The sequence below is a fragment of the Nerophis lumbriciformis genome, linkage group LG24 (genome assembly GCF_033978685.3).
Source record: "Nerophis lumbriciformis linkage group LG24, RoL_Nlum_v2.1, whole genome shotgun sequence".
Lineage (NCBI taxonomy): Eukaryota > Metazoa > Chordata > Actinopteri > Syngnathiformes > Syngnathidae > Nerophis > Nerophis lumbriciformis.
The window spans coordinates 17,352,660-17,366,646 of NC_084571.2; the positions used below are offsets into that span (position 1 = coordinate 17,352,660).

At 41.3% G+C, this 13,987-nt stretch overlaps 1 protein-coding gene across 1 annotated transcript in view; it reads left to right on the top strand.

Moving 5' to 3' along the window:
• Positions 1-13,987, top strand: part of rrn3 (RRN3 homolog, RNA polymerase I transcription factor) — a 73,536-nt gene that overhangs the window by 43,074 nt on the left and 16,475 nt on the right. The window contains exons 8-9 of the mRNA XM_061981707.2: positions 607-705; positions 6,005-6,094. Of these exons, the coding sequence (XP_061837691.2) occupies positions 607-705; positions 6,005-6,094 (189 nt within the window). The remainder of the gene's footprint in view (positions 1-606; positions 706-6,004; positions 6,095-13,987) is intronic.

Consider the following 13,987-nt stretch of genomic DNA (forward strand, 5'->3'; position numbering starts at 1 on the left):
ATCTTCTGGGAAGGCTGTCCACAAGGTTGCGGAGTGTGTTTATATCTTCTGGGAAGGCTGTCCACAAGGTTGCGGAGTGTGTTTATATCTACTGAGAAGGCTGTCCACAAGGTTGTGGAGTGTGTTTATATCTTCTGGGAAGGCTGTCCACAAGGTTGTGGAGTGTGTTTATATCTTCTTGGAAGGCTGTCCACAAGGTTGCGGAGTGTGTTTATATATTCTGGGAAGGCTGTCCACAAGGTTGTGGAGTGTGTTTATATCTCCTGGGAAGGCTGTTCACAAGGTTGTGGAGTGTGTTTATATCTTCTGGGAAGGCTGTTCACAAAGTTGTGGCGTGTGTGTATATCTTCTGAGAAGGCTGGCCACAAGGTTGCGGAGTGTGTTTATAGCAATTGTCCACCATTCTTCCAAAAGCGCATTGGTGAGGTCACACACTGATGTTGGTGGAGAAGGCCTGGCTCTCAGTCTCTGTTCTAATTAATCCCAAAGGTGTTCTATGAGGTTCAGGTCAGGACTCTGTGCAGGCCAGTCAAGTTCATCCACACCAGACTCTACATACCAAGCATTCGAGCAGACTATTGATAGTATATTTGATGTGTTTTGCAGGAGTGTTATGTCCATAACCTCCTGAGAATGAGCCTCTACATACCAAGCATTCGAGCAGACGTGCTGGAGATCATCGTTGGACAAATGCTCAAACTGGATGTAAGATGTCAACATTTTCATGCTCTAATACGGAAATGTTCAAAGTGCACATTTTAGTGCAGGGCTCGGAAACCTTCCAAAAAATCATTTTGCGTCTGGAAAAATATTCTGGAGCTGCGAAGCGAGACGCAGCTTGTAAACGTTTAAAAGTTTGCAGTTTTAGATTTCAATCCCTTTCAAAGGCTTTGTTGAGAACGTCATCCATCCTTTTTCTTGTCCCTGAATTGGGCTTAAACAGAAGCAATTTTCCCGTTAAGAACAATGTAAATCTAATGAATATGTACAGAAATATGTAGTAGTTTGACATTAACTTTTAAAGGGTTCATATTCTGATTATACAAACCCCGTTTCCATATGAGTTGGGAAATTGTGTTAGATGTAAATATAAACGGAATACAATGATTTGCAAATCATTTTCAACCCATATTCAGTTGAATATGCTACAAAGACAACATATTTGATGTTCAAACTGATAAACTTTTTTTTTTTTGCAAATAATCATTAACTTTAGAATTTGATGCCAGCAATGTGTGACAAAGAAGTTGGGAAAGGTGGCAATAAATACTGATAAAGTTGAGGAATGCTCATCAAACACTTATTTGGAACATCCCACAGGTGAACAGGCAAATTGGGAACAGGTGGGTGCCATGATTGGGTATAAAAGTAGATTCCATGAAATTCTCAGTCATTCACAAACAAGGATGGGGCGAGGGTCACCACTTTGTCAACAAATGCGTGAGCAAATTGTTGAACAGTTTAAGAAAAACCTTTTTCAACCAGCTATTGCAAGGAATTTAGGGATTTCACCATCTATGGTCCGTAATATCATCAAAGGGTTCAGAGAATCTGGAGAAATCACTGCACGTAAGCAGCTAAGCCCGTGACCTTCGATCCCTCAGGTTGTACTGCATCAACAAGCGACATCAGTGTGTAAAGGATGTCACCACATGGGCTCAGGAACATTTCAGAAAACCACTGTTAGTAACTACAGTTGGTCGCTACATCTGTAAGTGCAAGTTAAAACTCTACTATGCAAGGCGAAAACCGTTTATCAACAACACCCAGAAACGCCGTCGGCTTCGCTGGGCCTGAGCTCATCTAAGATGGACTGATACAAAGTGGAAAAGTGTTCTGTGGTCTGACGAGTCCACATTTCAAATTTTTTCCAAAGAGGAAAAGAACCATCCGGATTGTTATAGGTGCAAAGTTGAAAAGCCCGCATCTGTGATGGTATGGGGGTGTATTAGTGCCCAAGGCATGGGTAACTTACACATCTGTGAAGGCGCCATTAATGCTGATAGGTACATACAGGTTTTGGAGCAACATATGTTGCCATCCAAGCAACGCAACCATGGACGCCCCTGCTTATTACATCAACGTGGCTTCATAGTAAAAGAGTGCGGGTACTAGACTGGCCTGCCTGTAAACCAGACCTGTCTCCCATTGAAAATGTGTGGCGCATTATGAAGCCTAAAATACCACAACGGAGACCCCGGACTGTTGAACAACTTAAGCTGTACATCAAGCAAGAATGGGAAAGAATTCCACCTGAGAAGCTTAAAAAATGTGTCTCCTCAGTTCCCAAACGTTTACTGAGTGTTGTTAAAAGGAAAGGCCATGTAACACAGTGGTGAACATGCCCTTGCCTAACTACTTTGGCACGTGTTGCAGCCATGAAATTCTAAGTTAATTATTATTTGCAAAAAAAAAATAAAGTTTATGAGTTTGAACATCAAATATCTTGTCTTTGTAGTGCATTCAATTGAATATGGGTTGAAAAGGATTTGCAAATCATTGTATTCCGTTTATATTTACATCTAACACAATTTCCCAACTCATGGAAACGGGGTTTGTATTTCTGCATGTAAACTTCCTTGTGGTCTACATATGTCATACACCATCTTCAACACACCTTCTGACCCTCTCTCCAGGATTTTATGGGCGGGTCTTACTTACGTGCCTCCACTTTGACTGCGTCTTCTCCCTGTCAGCCATGTTGTAGGTTTTATCTTCCATAACGTGTCTACAGACAGGTATAAGTTAGAACTATACACTACTTTGTATTATAGATGTTGTCGTTTTTATCTTCCATAACGGGACTACTGACAGATATAAGTTAGAACTACACACTACTTGGTATTAGAAATGTTGTAGTTTTTATCTTCCATAACGTGACTACTGACAGATATAAGTTAGATCTATACGCTACTTTGTATTAGAAATGTTGTAGTTTTTATCTTCCATAACGTGTCTACTGACAGATATAAGTTAGAACTATACACTACTTTGTATTAGAAATGTTGTAGTTTTTATCTTCCATAACATCTCTACTGACAGATATAAGTTAGAACTATATGCTACCTTGTATTAGAAATGGATGCATGTGCATGTACGAGCCAGTCTGCCCCACAACAAGAGGACAGAACAGTGTTGGACTACAATGGTGGACTCGTGCAAAGCCCTTGAGGTCATTCTCTACAATATATGGATCATCCGCTGATGTCAACAGTTGAAAAAAAGGTCAAATGAAACAAATTTCCAGTGGTTGGTTTGGAGGAAGTATGAAGGAAGGCAAGATACTTTCATAAAGATCTCCACCATGACTCCATGCTTTCATTTCACATGTTGGCCACTTATGCAGATCCTAAATACCCAAAAACAGCAGGTACCAGTAGGTGCTTTTGCATGAAGGCCTTTGGATAAAAGGATATCAGCATACATCGCGATACACACCTAATCAATAATAAATACTTCTTTTGTGGGAAGAAAGCGGAGGTATGGAAGCAAGGTTGGTCACATGAACAAAGGCACTCGCTCTCTGGTAACCGAGCAACGCAGGAAGTGATCACCTGACAGCCAATCAGGTGACAGTACCAACCATCAAGGTTGCTTGATTCTCTGCATGGAGTGAGAAGAGAAAGTCCAAATGAAGAAATTGTGGATAAAAGAGGAAAAGTCACCTGGACAGTTTTTGGATAAAAAAAAAAAAAAGGGACCGTAGTCAGACCATTGTGGTCTGTACATGATGCAAGGCGAGACCACACCACCTTAGCTCACCCTTTAGAGCACAGCTGTAACTTCCTGTCACTAAACCTGCAGGAAATAGTTCTTCTCAGGTTTCTCTCAGTTTACATTTTCACACTATTTTCTTACACTTTAGGAAGCATTTCTTACATATTCCTTATTTTTAAGATCTTAAGTGTTCAATGTGATTTTACTATTTTGTTGACATTGTTTTCCATGCTTGTGTTGACTTTTCCTTTCTGCCTTGATAGCTGAGGGATTATAATCACAGGAAGTTACATTTCCAATAAAATCTTTCTTCCTGCTCCTTATTTTCCGTAGGATTTCTATCGATATCGACCGATATAATCATATTCAAATAATTACTGCATAACAAAAAATCCTTTCCATAGTTGAATATGAGTAACAGGGCAAATTAATGTTACACAGGCGTAACTTCCTGTCACTGAACCTGCAGAAAATAGCTCTTAAGTTTCTCTGTTTACATTTTCACACTGTTTTCTTACACTTTATGAAGCATTTCTTACATATTCCTTATTTTTAAGAGCTTATGAAGTGTTCAATGTGATTTTTCTATTTTGTTGACACTGTTTTCCATGCCTGTGTTGACATTTCCTTTCTAACTTGATAGCCGAGGGATTATAATCACAGGAAGTTACATTTCAAAATAAAATATATTATTCTCCCGCTCCTTGTTTTCCATAGGTCATAAAAAAATATCAATAATTATTGATATACCGTATTTTTTGGACTATAAGTCGCAGTTTTTTTCATATTTTGGCCGAGCTCCAGTGCGACTTATGTTTTTTTTTCATTTTTTTATTATGCATTTTCGGCAGGTGCGACTTATACTCCGAAAAATACGGTAATCGTATTTAAATAATTACTGCATAACAAAAATTCCTTTCCATTGTTGAATACGGGTAACAGGGCAAATTAATGTTACACAGACGTAACTTCCTGCCACTAAACCTGCAGGAAATAGTTATTGTCAAGTTTCTATGTTTACATTTTCACACTATTTTCTTACACTTTATGAAGCATTTCTTACATATTCCTCATTTTTAAGATCTTGTTAAGTGTGATTTTACTATTTTGTTGACATTTCCTTTCTGCCTTGATAGCTGAGGATTTATAATCACAGGATATTTCAACATTTCAAATACAAATGTTTACATTTATAATATTGCTCCTGATTTTCCATAGGTCATAAAAATATCAATAATTATCGATATGGAGCGATATAAAACCCTTCTATGGTGATAGGGGTTTCAACCCTTCCATGCTTAGTAGGTCCCCTTTAACACCCTTTTTGTCCAAGTGAACCACCACAGCTTTTTTTACATGAACGTCAAGTGTTTCCCGCAGACCAGCAATCAATTTGTGGTGAGGGGTATAATTGACTTTATTGGCATGTATTCTTACATGGATTTCAATACAAATCTATTTGGTAGTGTTGTATATTTGATGGTGGTGTGATGAGCCAAGGAGACACCAAGAGGAATCGTCAAACAAAAAGCTTTATTTGGTTTCAGCGAGTCTCGGACTAGAGCTGCAGCTCTAGGAGAAGAAGTGCCAAATCTCTTCATTCTGCTGTCTTGTCGGAACATAGTGTTTAAATACCATTTCTTATACACCCCCTCTCCTGATGGGTCAAACCTTGATGGCCAACACCCAGTTTATTTACTTCAGAGTCAACCTGGGATGATTTGGGTCCGGTGACCTCCGACACCTATCCTCTGTCGCTTTGTTTGGAACTTAAACCAGATGTTGCTAAGGTCTTTAATCTTCTTTCTAAACCCCGACACCTACATTCTTGTGATTCCCACTTCCTTGGAATGGACACTTGCACTTTGACCTTAGTAGAAAACTGCTTTTAAAGGATTATGTGACCAAATGCAAACACATGCTACTTCAATCCTATAAGATAATTATACCTGTTAAAAAAATGCTATTGTCTCCCATGTAACCATTGTATATTACTATTGTCTCCCATGTAACAATTGTATATTACTATTGTCTCCCATGTAACCATTGTATATTACTATTGTCTCCCATGTAACAATTGTATATTACTATTGTCTCCCATGGAACAATTGTATATTGCTATTGTCTCCCATGTAACAATTGTATATTACTATTGTCTCCCATGTCACAATTGTATATTACTATTGTCTACCATGTCACAATTGTATATTACTATTGTCTCCCATGTCACAATTGTATATTACTATTGTCTCCCATGTAACAATTGTATATTGCTATTGTCTCCCAGGTTGGTGTGTCCCGCTCTGACATGGAAGACGCTGAAGGCAAAGCAGCCTCATCAAGGGACAGCTCTGCTGAGGAGGCCCTCTTTGAAATGGTAAGCACCCTGGATTAGGGACGTACAATGTTTTTCAAAAAGTACTTATACTGAAATCTTTGAAGCATGTTTTATTCAACACATTTAAAATTATTTCCTTTTGTAGAAGAAACATTACTGTGGATAAGGAAACTTTCATGGACCTCAAGTAGAAGTTGAATGTGCACATTATAAACAAAGTAATATGGTAGACAAAAAACAGAAATAAATCAAATAAATGTGAACATTGTAAGGATTTTGCTAGAGGGCACCTGATGGCCATAAGACGTAACTGCACTTTTTGTCCATATACTTAAAACTAGTGTTCATAGTTTTGTTGGCCAACAAAAATACTCAGGAGTGATACCTCTCACATGGAATACGCAATCTTCACAGCCTGCGTTCAATTGGATGAGATATTTGAACTAGTACTGATGTTATCAGAACACTGACACAGTTAAATAAAGGAGCAGTAAAGACACATTGCCTGCTGCATGTTTCCTCACATCATTAAGTCTCAGTCACAGCAGCTGTCTAACAGTTTTCTCCTTGGCCGTATACTTTTAGTGTCTCCATCTAAACACAACAGTGTCTCTTAAACGCACTCCACAGAAATGAAGTCATGGAAAATGAAGTTAAACTAAGCGCATCTGTTTACTCCGAGGGGAAATCTTCCTAGCAAAGTCCATGTAGTTGTGTTCCGCCATGTTTTTTCAAGCCGAATGACGATAGTGCGCATGTGACGCTGTTTCCAGGAAGTAAGCGGTGTTGCCTAAAATGCATTAATAAATTGTTTTTTCTGTAATTAAAAATATAAACGTTATGGAACGTCTGAAATTTTACCGCAGTTTATTATTATTACACCGTTTACCGTTAAGTTATGCACATTTATATGTAGATGCTGTTTCGGTACAAATCCATTAAGAGTTTGAGCAGAAATAGGTCATATAGGATTTAACTATACACCATAACATTTTAACAAAGTGATGTGTCACATGAATGTTTTTTATAGTAATAACATTGTGACATGAAAAAAACACAAGTAATGTAAAAAAAAAACTGACTTCAAAATAAAACACAAAGCAGTTTGGCAAATGAAGATCAAGTCTAATAAACAAGCTTTGTTCTTCTCCAACAACGCCCCCTCGTGGGTCAGTGCAACAGTTTAGCCAACAAAAATAAAGAGTGACACCTCTCACATCGAATACACAATCTTCACAGCCTGCGTTCAATTGGATGAGATGACAAAACATTTTAGTGAGTGTTGATATTTGAACACTGATAGAGTTAGCAGTTAAAACATCCCAGTCAACAACTTTATAAAGAAGTTGTGACGACACATCACCTGCTGCATGTTTCCTCACATCATTAACTCTCAGTCACAGCAGGGACGTTATGTTAAGAAAATGAAAGCACGGTATACTTGAAGTGTCTCCAATATTATGAACATGTAAACACAGCAGTGTGCACGCCCAGACTCCAAGGAAATGAAGCATTTACTCCGAGAGGAACTTTAACGCAGCAGTCTTTTACTGCCATCTAGTGTCTGCCTGCTATAATACACTATTTGTTTTTGTTATTATAATCAACAATATATATATCCATCCATCTTCTTCCGCTTATCCGAGGTCGGGTCGCGGGGGCAGCAGCCTAAGCAGGGAAGCCCAGACTTCCCTCCCCCCAGCCACTTCGTCCAGCTCTTCCCGTGGGACCCCGAGGCGTTCCCAGGCCAGCCGGGAGACATAGTCTTCCCAACGTGTCCTGGGTCTTCCCCACGGCCTCCTACCGGTCGGACGTGCCCTAAACACCTCCCTAGGGAGGCGCTCGGGTGGCATCCTGACCAGATGCCCGAACCACCTCATCTGGCTCCTCTCGATGTGGAGGAGCAGCGGCTTTACTTTAAACTCCCCCCGGATGGCAGAGCTTCTCACCCTATCTCTAAGGGAGATCCCCGCCACCCGGCGGAGGAAACTCATTTCGGCCGCTTGTACCCGTGATCTTGTCCTTTCGGTCATAACCCAAAGCTCATGACCATAGGTGAGGATGGGAACGTAGATCGACCGGTAAATTGAGAGCTTTGCCTTCCGGCTCAGCTCCTTCTTCACCACAACGGATCGATACAGCGTCCGCATTACTGAAGACGCCGCACCGATCCGCCTGTCGATCTCACGATCCACTCTTCCCTCACTCGTGAACAAGACTCCGAGGTACTTGAACTCCTCCACTTGGGGCAAGATCTCCTCCCCAACCCGGAGATGGCACTCCACCCTTTTCCGGGCGAGAACCATGGACTCGGACTTAAAGGTGCTGATTCTCATCCCAGTCGCTTCACACTCGGCTGCGAACCGATCCAGCGAGAGCTGAAGATCCTGGCCAGATGAAGCCATCATGACCACATCATCTGCAAAAAGCAGAGACCTAATCCTGCAGCCACCAAACCAGATCCCCTCAACGCCTTGACTGCGCCTAGAAATTCTGTCCATAAAAGTTATGAACAGAATCGGTGACAAAGGGCAGCCTTGGCGGAGTCCAACCCTCACTGGAAACGTGTCCGACTTACTGCCGGCAATGCGGACCAAGCTCTGGCACTGAGCATACAGGGAGCGGACTGTCACAATCAGACAGTCCGATACCCCATACTCCCTGAGCACTCCCCACAGGACTTCCCGAGGGACACGGTCGAATGCCTTCTCCAAGTCCACAAAACACATGCAGACTGGTTGGGCAAACTCCCATGCACCCTCAAGGACCTTGCCGAGAGTATAGAGCTGGTCCACAGTTCCACGACCAGGACGAAAACCACACTGTTCCTCCTGAATCCGAGGTTCGACTATCCGCCGTAGCCTCCTCTCCAGTACACCCGAATAGACCTTACCGGGAAGGCTGAGGAGTGTGATCCCACGATAGTTAGAACACACCCTCCGGTTCCCCTTCTTAAAGAGAGGAACCACCACCCCGGTCTGCCAATCCAAAGACGGCTGCGTTGACCCTGGATCTCAGGAAACAGAGTGGACCGACACCAGCAGATGACATGGCACCCCAAACCATCACCCAACCATGCAAATTTTGCATTTCCTTTGGAAATCGAGGTCCCAGAGTCTGGAGGAAGACAGGAGAGGCACAGGATCCACGTTGCCTGAAGTCTAGTGTAAAGTTTCCACCATCAGTGATGGTTTGGGGTGCCATGTCATCTGCTGGTGTCGGTCCACTCTGTTTCCTGAGATCCAGGGTCAACGCAGCCGTCTACCAACAAGTTTTAGAGCACTTCATGCTTCCTGCTGCTGACCTGCTCTATGGAGATGGAGATTTCAAGTTCCAACAGGACTTGGCGCCTGCACACAGCGCAAAATCTACCCGTGCCTGGTTTACGGACCATGGTATTTCTGTTCTAAATTGGCCCGCCAACTCCCCTGACCTTAGCCCCATAGAAAATCTGTGGGGTATTGTGAAAAGGAAGATGCAGAATGCCAGACCCAAAAACACAGAAGAGTTGAAGGCCACTATCAGAGCAACCTGGGCTCTCATAACACCTGAGCAGTGCCAGAAACTCATCGACTCCATGCCACGCCGCATTAACGCAGTAATTGAGGCAAAAGGAGCTCCAACCAAGTATTGAGTATTGTACATGCTCATATTTTTCATTTTCATACTTTTCAGTTGGCCAACATTTCTAAAAATCCCTTTTTTGTATTAGCCTTAAGTAATATTCTAATTTTGTGACACACGGAATTTTGGATTTTCATTTGTTGCCACTTCAAATCATCAAAATTAAATGAAATAAACATTTGAATGCATCAGTCTGTGTGCAATGAATAAATATAATGTACAAGTTACACCTTTTGAATGCAATTACTGAAATAAATCAAGTTTTTCAAAATATTCTAATTTACTGGCTTTTACCTGTATATATGTATATCAGTGACGTGCGGTGAGGTTCATGACTGGTGAGGCATTGACTTCATCACAGTCAGATTTACAAACATAAAAACCCTAAAAAGTATCTTATTCACCATTTGATTGGCAGCAGTTAACGGGTTATGTTTAAAAGCTCACACCAGCATTCTTCCCTGCTTGGCACTCAGCATCAAGGGTTGGAATTGGGGGTTAAATCACCAACAATTATTCCTGGGCGCGGCGCCGCTGCTGCCCACTGCTCCCCTCACATCCCAGGGGGTGATCAAGGGATGGGTCAAATGCAGAGGACAAATTTCACCACACCTAGTGTGTGTGTGACAATCATTGGTACTTTAACTTAACTTTAACTTTACACATACAAACTGTAGCACACAAAAAAGCACATTTAATAAAAAAAACGTTATTATGGTCTTACCTTTACTTATAAGTGCGGGAACAGTGGTGTTTGTGTTGAAGGAGTTGTGAATGAATGAAATATGAAATCCGTGCTGCAGTCTGCAGGTGTACCTAATTTTGTGTCCCTGCAGTCGTTCACGGCTCCTCCGGCGCGAGCAATGTTGTTTTTGCACTTTTTGGCTTCTTGTTAAGTGACTTTTTTTGGGTGGATTCGGTCTTGCACGTGGAGGGTTTGGGTGTGGGCTTTGGTTGGTGTGGCGCTCCCGTCGGGGGGTGCACTCTGCGGCGGAGGTGCCTTAACCAGCACCAGGAGGCGGGATTACGCGAACCTCAGCCAGTGCTTCTTCGCAGCAGTTTTATGATCGCTCAGCACAAGAAATACTTTACACACATACAGTTGTTGACAAAATACACTGTACATTATATACCTCAGCTAACTAAACTATGGAAATGTATAATATAATTCATATAGCAATACGGTCTCACTGCACAGCAGGCCAGCAGTTAGCCGAGTCCGCAATCCATGTTGAGGCACAATTGATTGACGTGCCTCAACTGGCTGCTGATCACCGCACCGTCTGTTCTCAGTATTTGAACGGCAAATGTGAAAATTCAGCGATTTTGAATAAAAATAATCTAAAACTGGTGAAGTTAAATGGAAAATAACTTTATAGTATAATCACTGGATACATAACAATTTAATTAATTTTTTTTCTTTTTACATTTTTTTTCTTTCCATGATGGCAGGTGAGGACCCGCCTCACCTGCCTCTAGTGACCGCACGTCATTGATGTATATGTATGTATATATTAGAGCTGAGCGATATATCGATATACTCAATATATCGCGGGTTTGTTTCTGTGCGATATAGAAAATAACTATATTGTGATACTCGAGTATGCATTTTCACACAATTGTTTTTAGCTGCGGGCATTACACTACAGGCGTTTCTCACTCTTTGTTGTCTCTCCTTGTCACTGAGACATAAAAAACGAGCGCACCTGCTTACATACGTCACATACTGTCGCGCGTGCAACATGACGTTGCACATGACACGCCCTCGCGGAGCAGAGAGGTAGCGACGCGGGTAACATTAGCTGTGGTGCTAACGGTGCGGTGTGAGTGGTAATACGAGAGAAAGAAGGTGCGAATCTGGTAACAAATAGAGGAAGACAAATTAATTCCCAAGAAAAACAGAACGGGGTCCATCGTCTGGCGGTGGTTTGGCTTCAAGTGGAAATATGTCAAACAGACAACCTAATATGTCAAGTATGAGGCAAAGCGTTGCTACAAAAAGTAGCAGCACTGCTAATGTAGCATCATTTGAAATGTCACCCGCTAGAGAATGAAGAGTTCTTGAAACTCCTCATGTCAACATCTCGGCCGGTGCCACACCCACAAAATGCCCAAGCAACCATTTCCAGATCAACACCGTATGAAAAAATAGGTCAAAACAGAAGGAGATAACGTCCGCAGTAAACTACCACATAGCGAAGGACATATACTATTTGATTTACTATTATGCAGCTCATTTTTATTTGACAGTTATTGAAATATCTTGTGTGACATCATGCACAAAAGTGCACTTTATTAGTTTTTGAGGTGTTATGGATGCACAGGATGCTTCAATAGCAGCCTTTAGCTCATTTGCATTATTGGGTCTGGTGTCTTACAGCTTCTTCTTCACAATACCCCACAAATTATCTTTGGGGTTCAGGTCAGGGGAGTTGGCAGGCCAATCGAGGACAGTAATGCCACGGTCAGTACACCAGTTACTGGTGGTTTTGGCACTGTGGGCAGGTGCCAGATCATGCTGGAAAATGAAATCATCATCTCCATAGAGCTTTTCAACAGATGGAAGCATGGAGTGCTCTAAAATCTCTTGGTACACAGCTGCATTGACTCTGGACTTGATGAAACACAGTGGACCAACACCAGCAGCTGACATGGCTCCCCAAACCATTGCTGACTGTGGGAACTTCACACTGGATTTCAAGCAACTTGGATTTTGCTCCTCTCCAGCCTTCCTCCAGACTCTAGCGCCTTGACTTCTAAATGAAATACAAAACTTGCTTTCGTCTGAAAACAGGACTCTGGACCACTCTGCAACTGTCCAGTGCTTCTTTTCCATAGCCCAAGTCAGACGCTTTTTCCGTTGTCTTGAGTTCAGGAGTGGCTTGACCATGGGAATACGGCTACATGCTTCCATCTGTTGAAAAGCTCTATGGAGATGATGATTTCATTTTCCAGCATGATCTGACACCTGCCCACAGTGCCAAAACCACCAGTAACTGGTGTACTGACCATGGCATTACTGTCCTCGATTGGCCTGCCAACTCCCCTGACCTGAACCCCATAGAGAATTTGTGGGGTATTGTGAAGAAGAAACTGTAAGACACCAAACCCAATAATGCAAATGAGCTAAAGGCTGCTATTGAAGCATCCTGGGCATCCATAACACCTCAGCAATGCCACAGGCGGATTGCCTCCATGCCATGCTGCATTGGTGCAGTAATCCGTGCAAAAGGATTCCCAACGAAGTACTGAGTGCATTAATTGACATTTTCAAATGTTTGATTTTGTTTTGCTGTTATAAATCTTTTTTTTTTTACTTGGTCTGAGGAAATATTCTAATTTTTTGAGATGGGATTTTTGAGTTTTCTTAAGCTATATGCCATAATCAGCAATATTAAAATAATAAAAGGCTTGCAATATTTCAGTTGATGTGTAATGAATCCAGAATGTATGACGTTTTTTTTAAATTGCATTACAGAAAATAAAGGACTTTATCACAATATTCTAATTTTCTGAGACAGTCCTGTATATATTCTGATATTTGACCACACTTCAAGTCTGATATTTGACCACACTTCAAGTCTATTTGACCACACTTCAAGTCTGATATTTGACCACACTTCAAGTCTGATATTTGACCACACTTCAAGTCCAAATGAGTGCTGGCAAGCAATGATTGCAAAAAATTGGATTAATGACAGTTTTTGTGAAAGTTGCTTTTGTTGAGAACATTGAAGAGGAGTATGTTTGTCCATGTAGCATTCTTGCTAGCAGCTGCCTCAAAAAGGTGTTCAGCTTTAAGATCAAGGGTGTTTTCATTGAGGGCCACATAGAACCTATGGCTGCCCTCAAGGGCCACTTGTAATATACAATATATATCATCTGTAGATTGTAATATACAATATATATCATCTGTAGATTGTAATATACAATATATATCATCTGTAGCTTGTAATATACAATATATATCATCTGTAGATTGTAATATACAATATATATCATGTGTAGCTTGTAATATACAATATATATCATGTGTAGATTGTAATATACAATATATATATCTGTAGATTGTAATATACAATATATATAATCTGGAGATTGTAATATACAACATATATCTGCAGATTGTATGAGCAGTATGAGCTGCCATGTTTTACCATGTGGTAACATATTTCCATTTACAGTAATACAGCATAAAAGGAGCAACCATAGATTTTACAGTAAGAAACTGGCTGCTGAGTACACATTTACCAAGTTGTGATTATGTGTGCTAGGATGAGGACCTTCCCACAGACCAGCCTTGCAGTC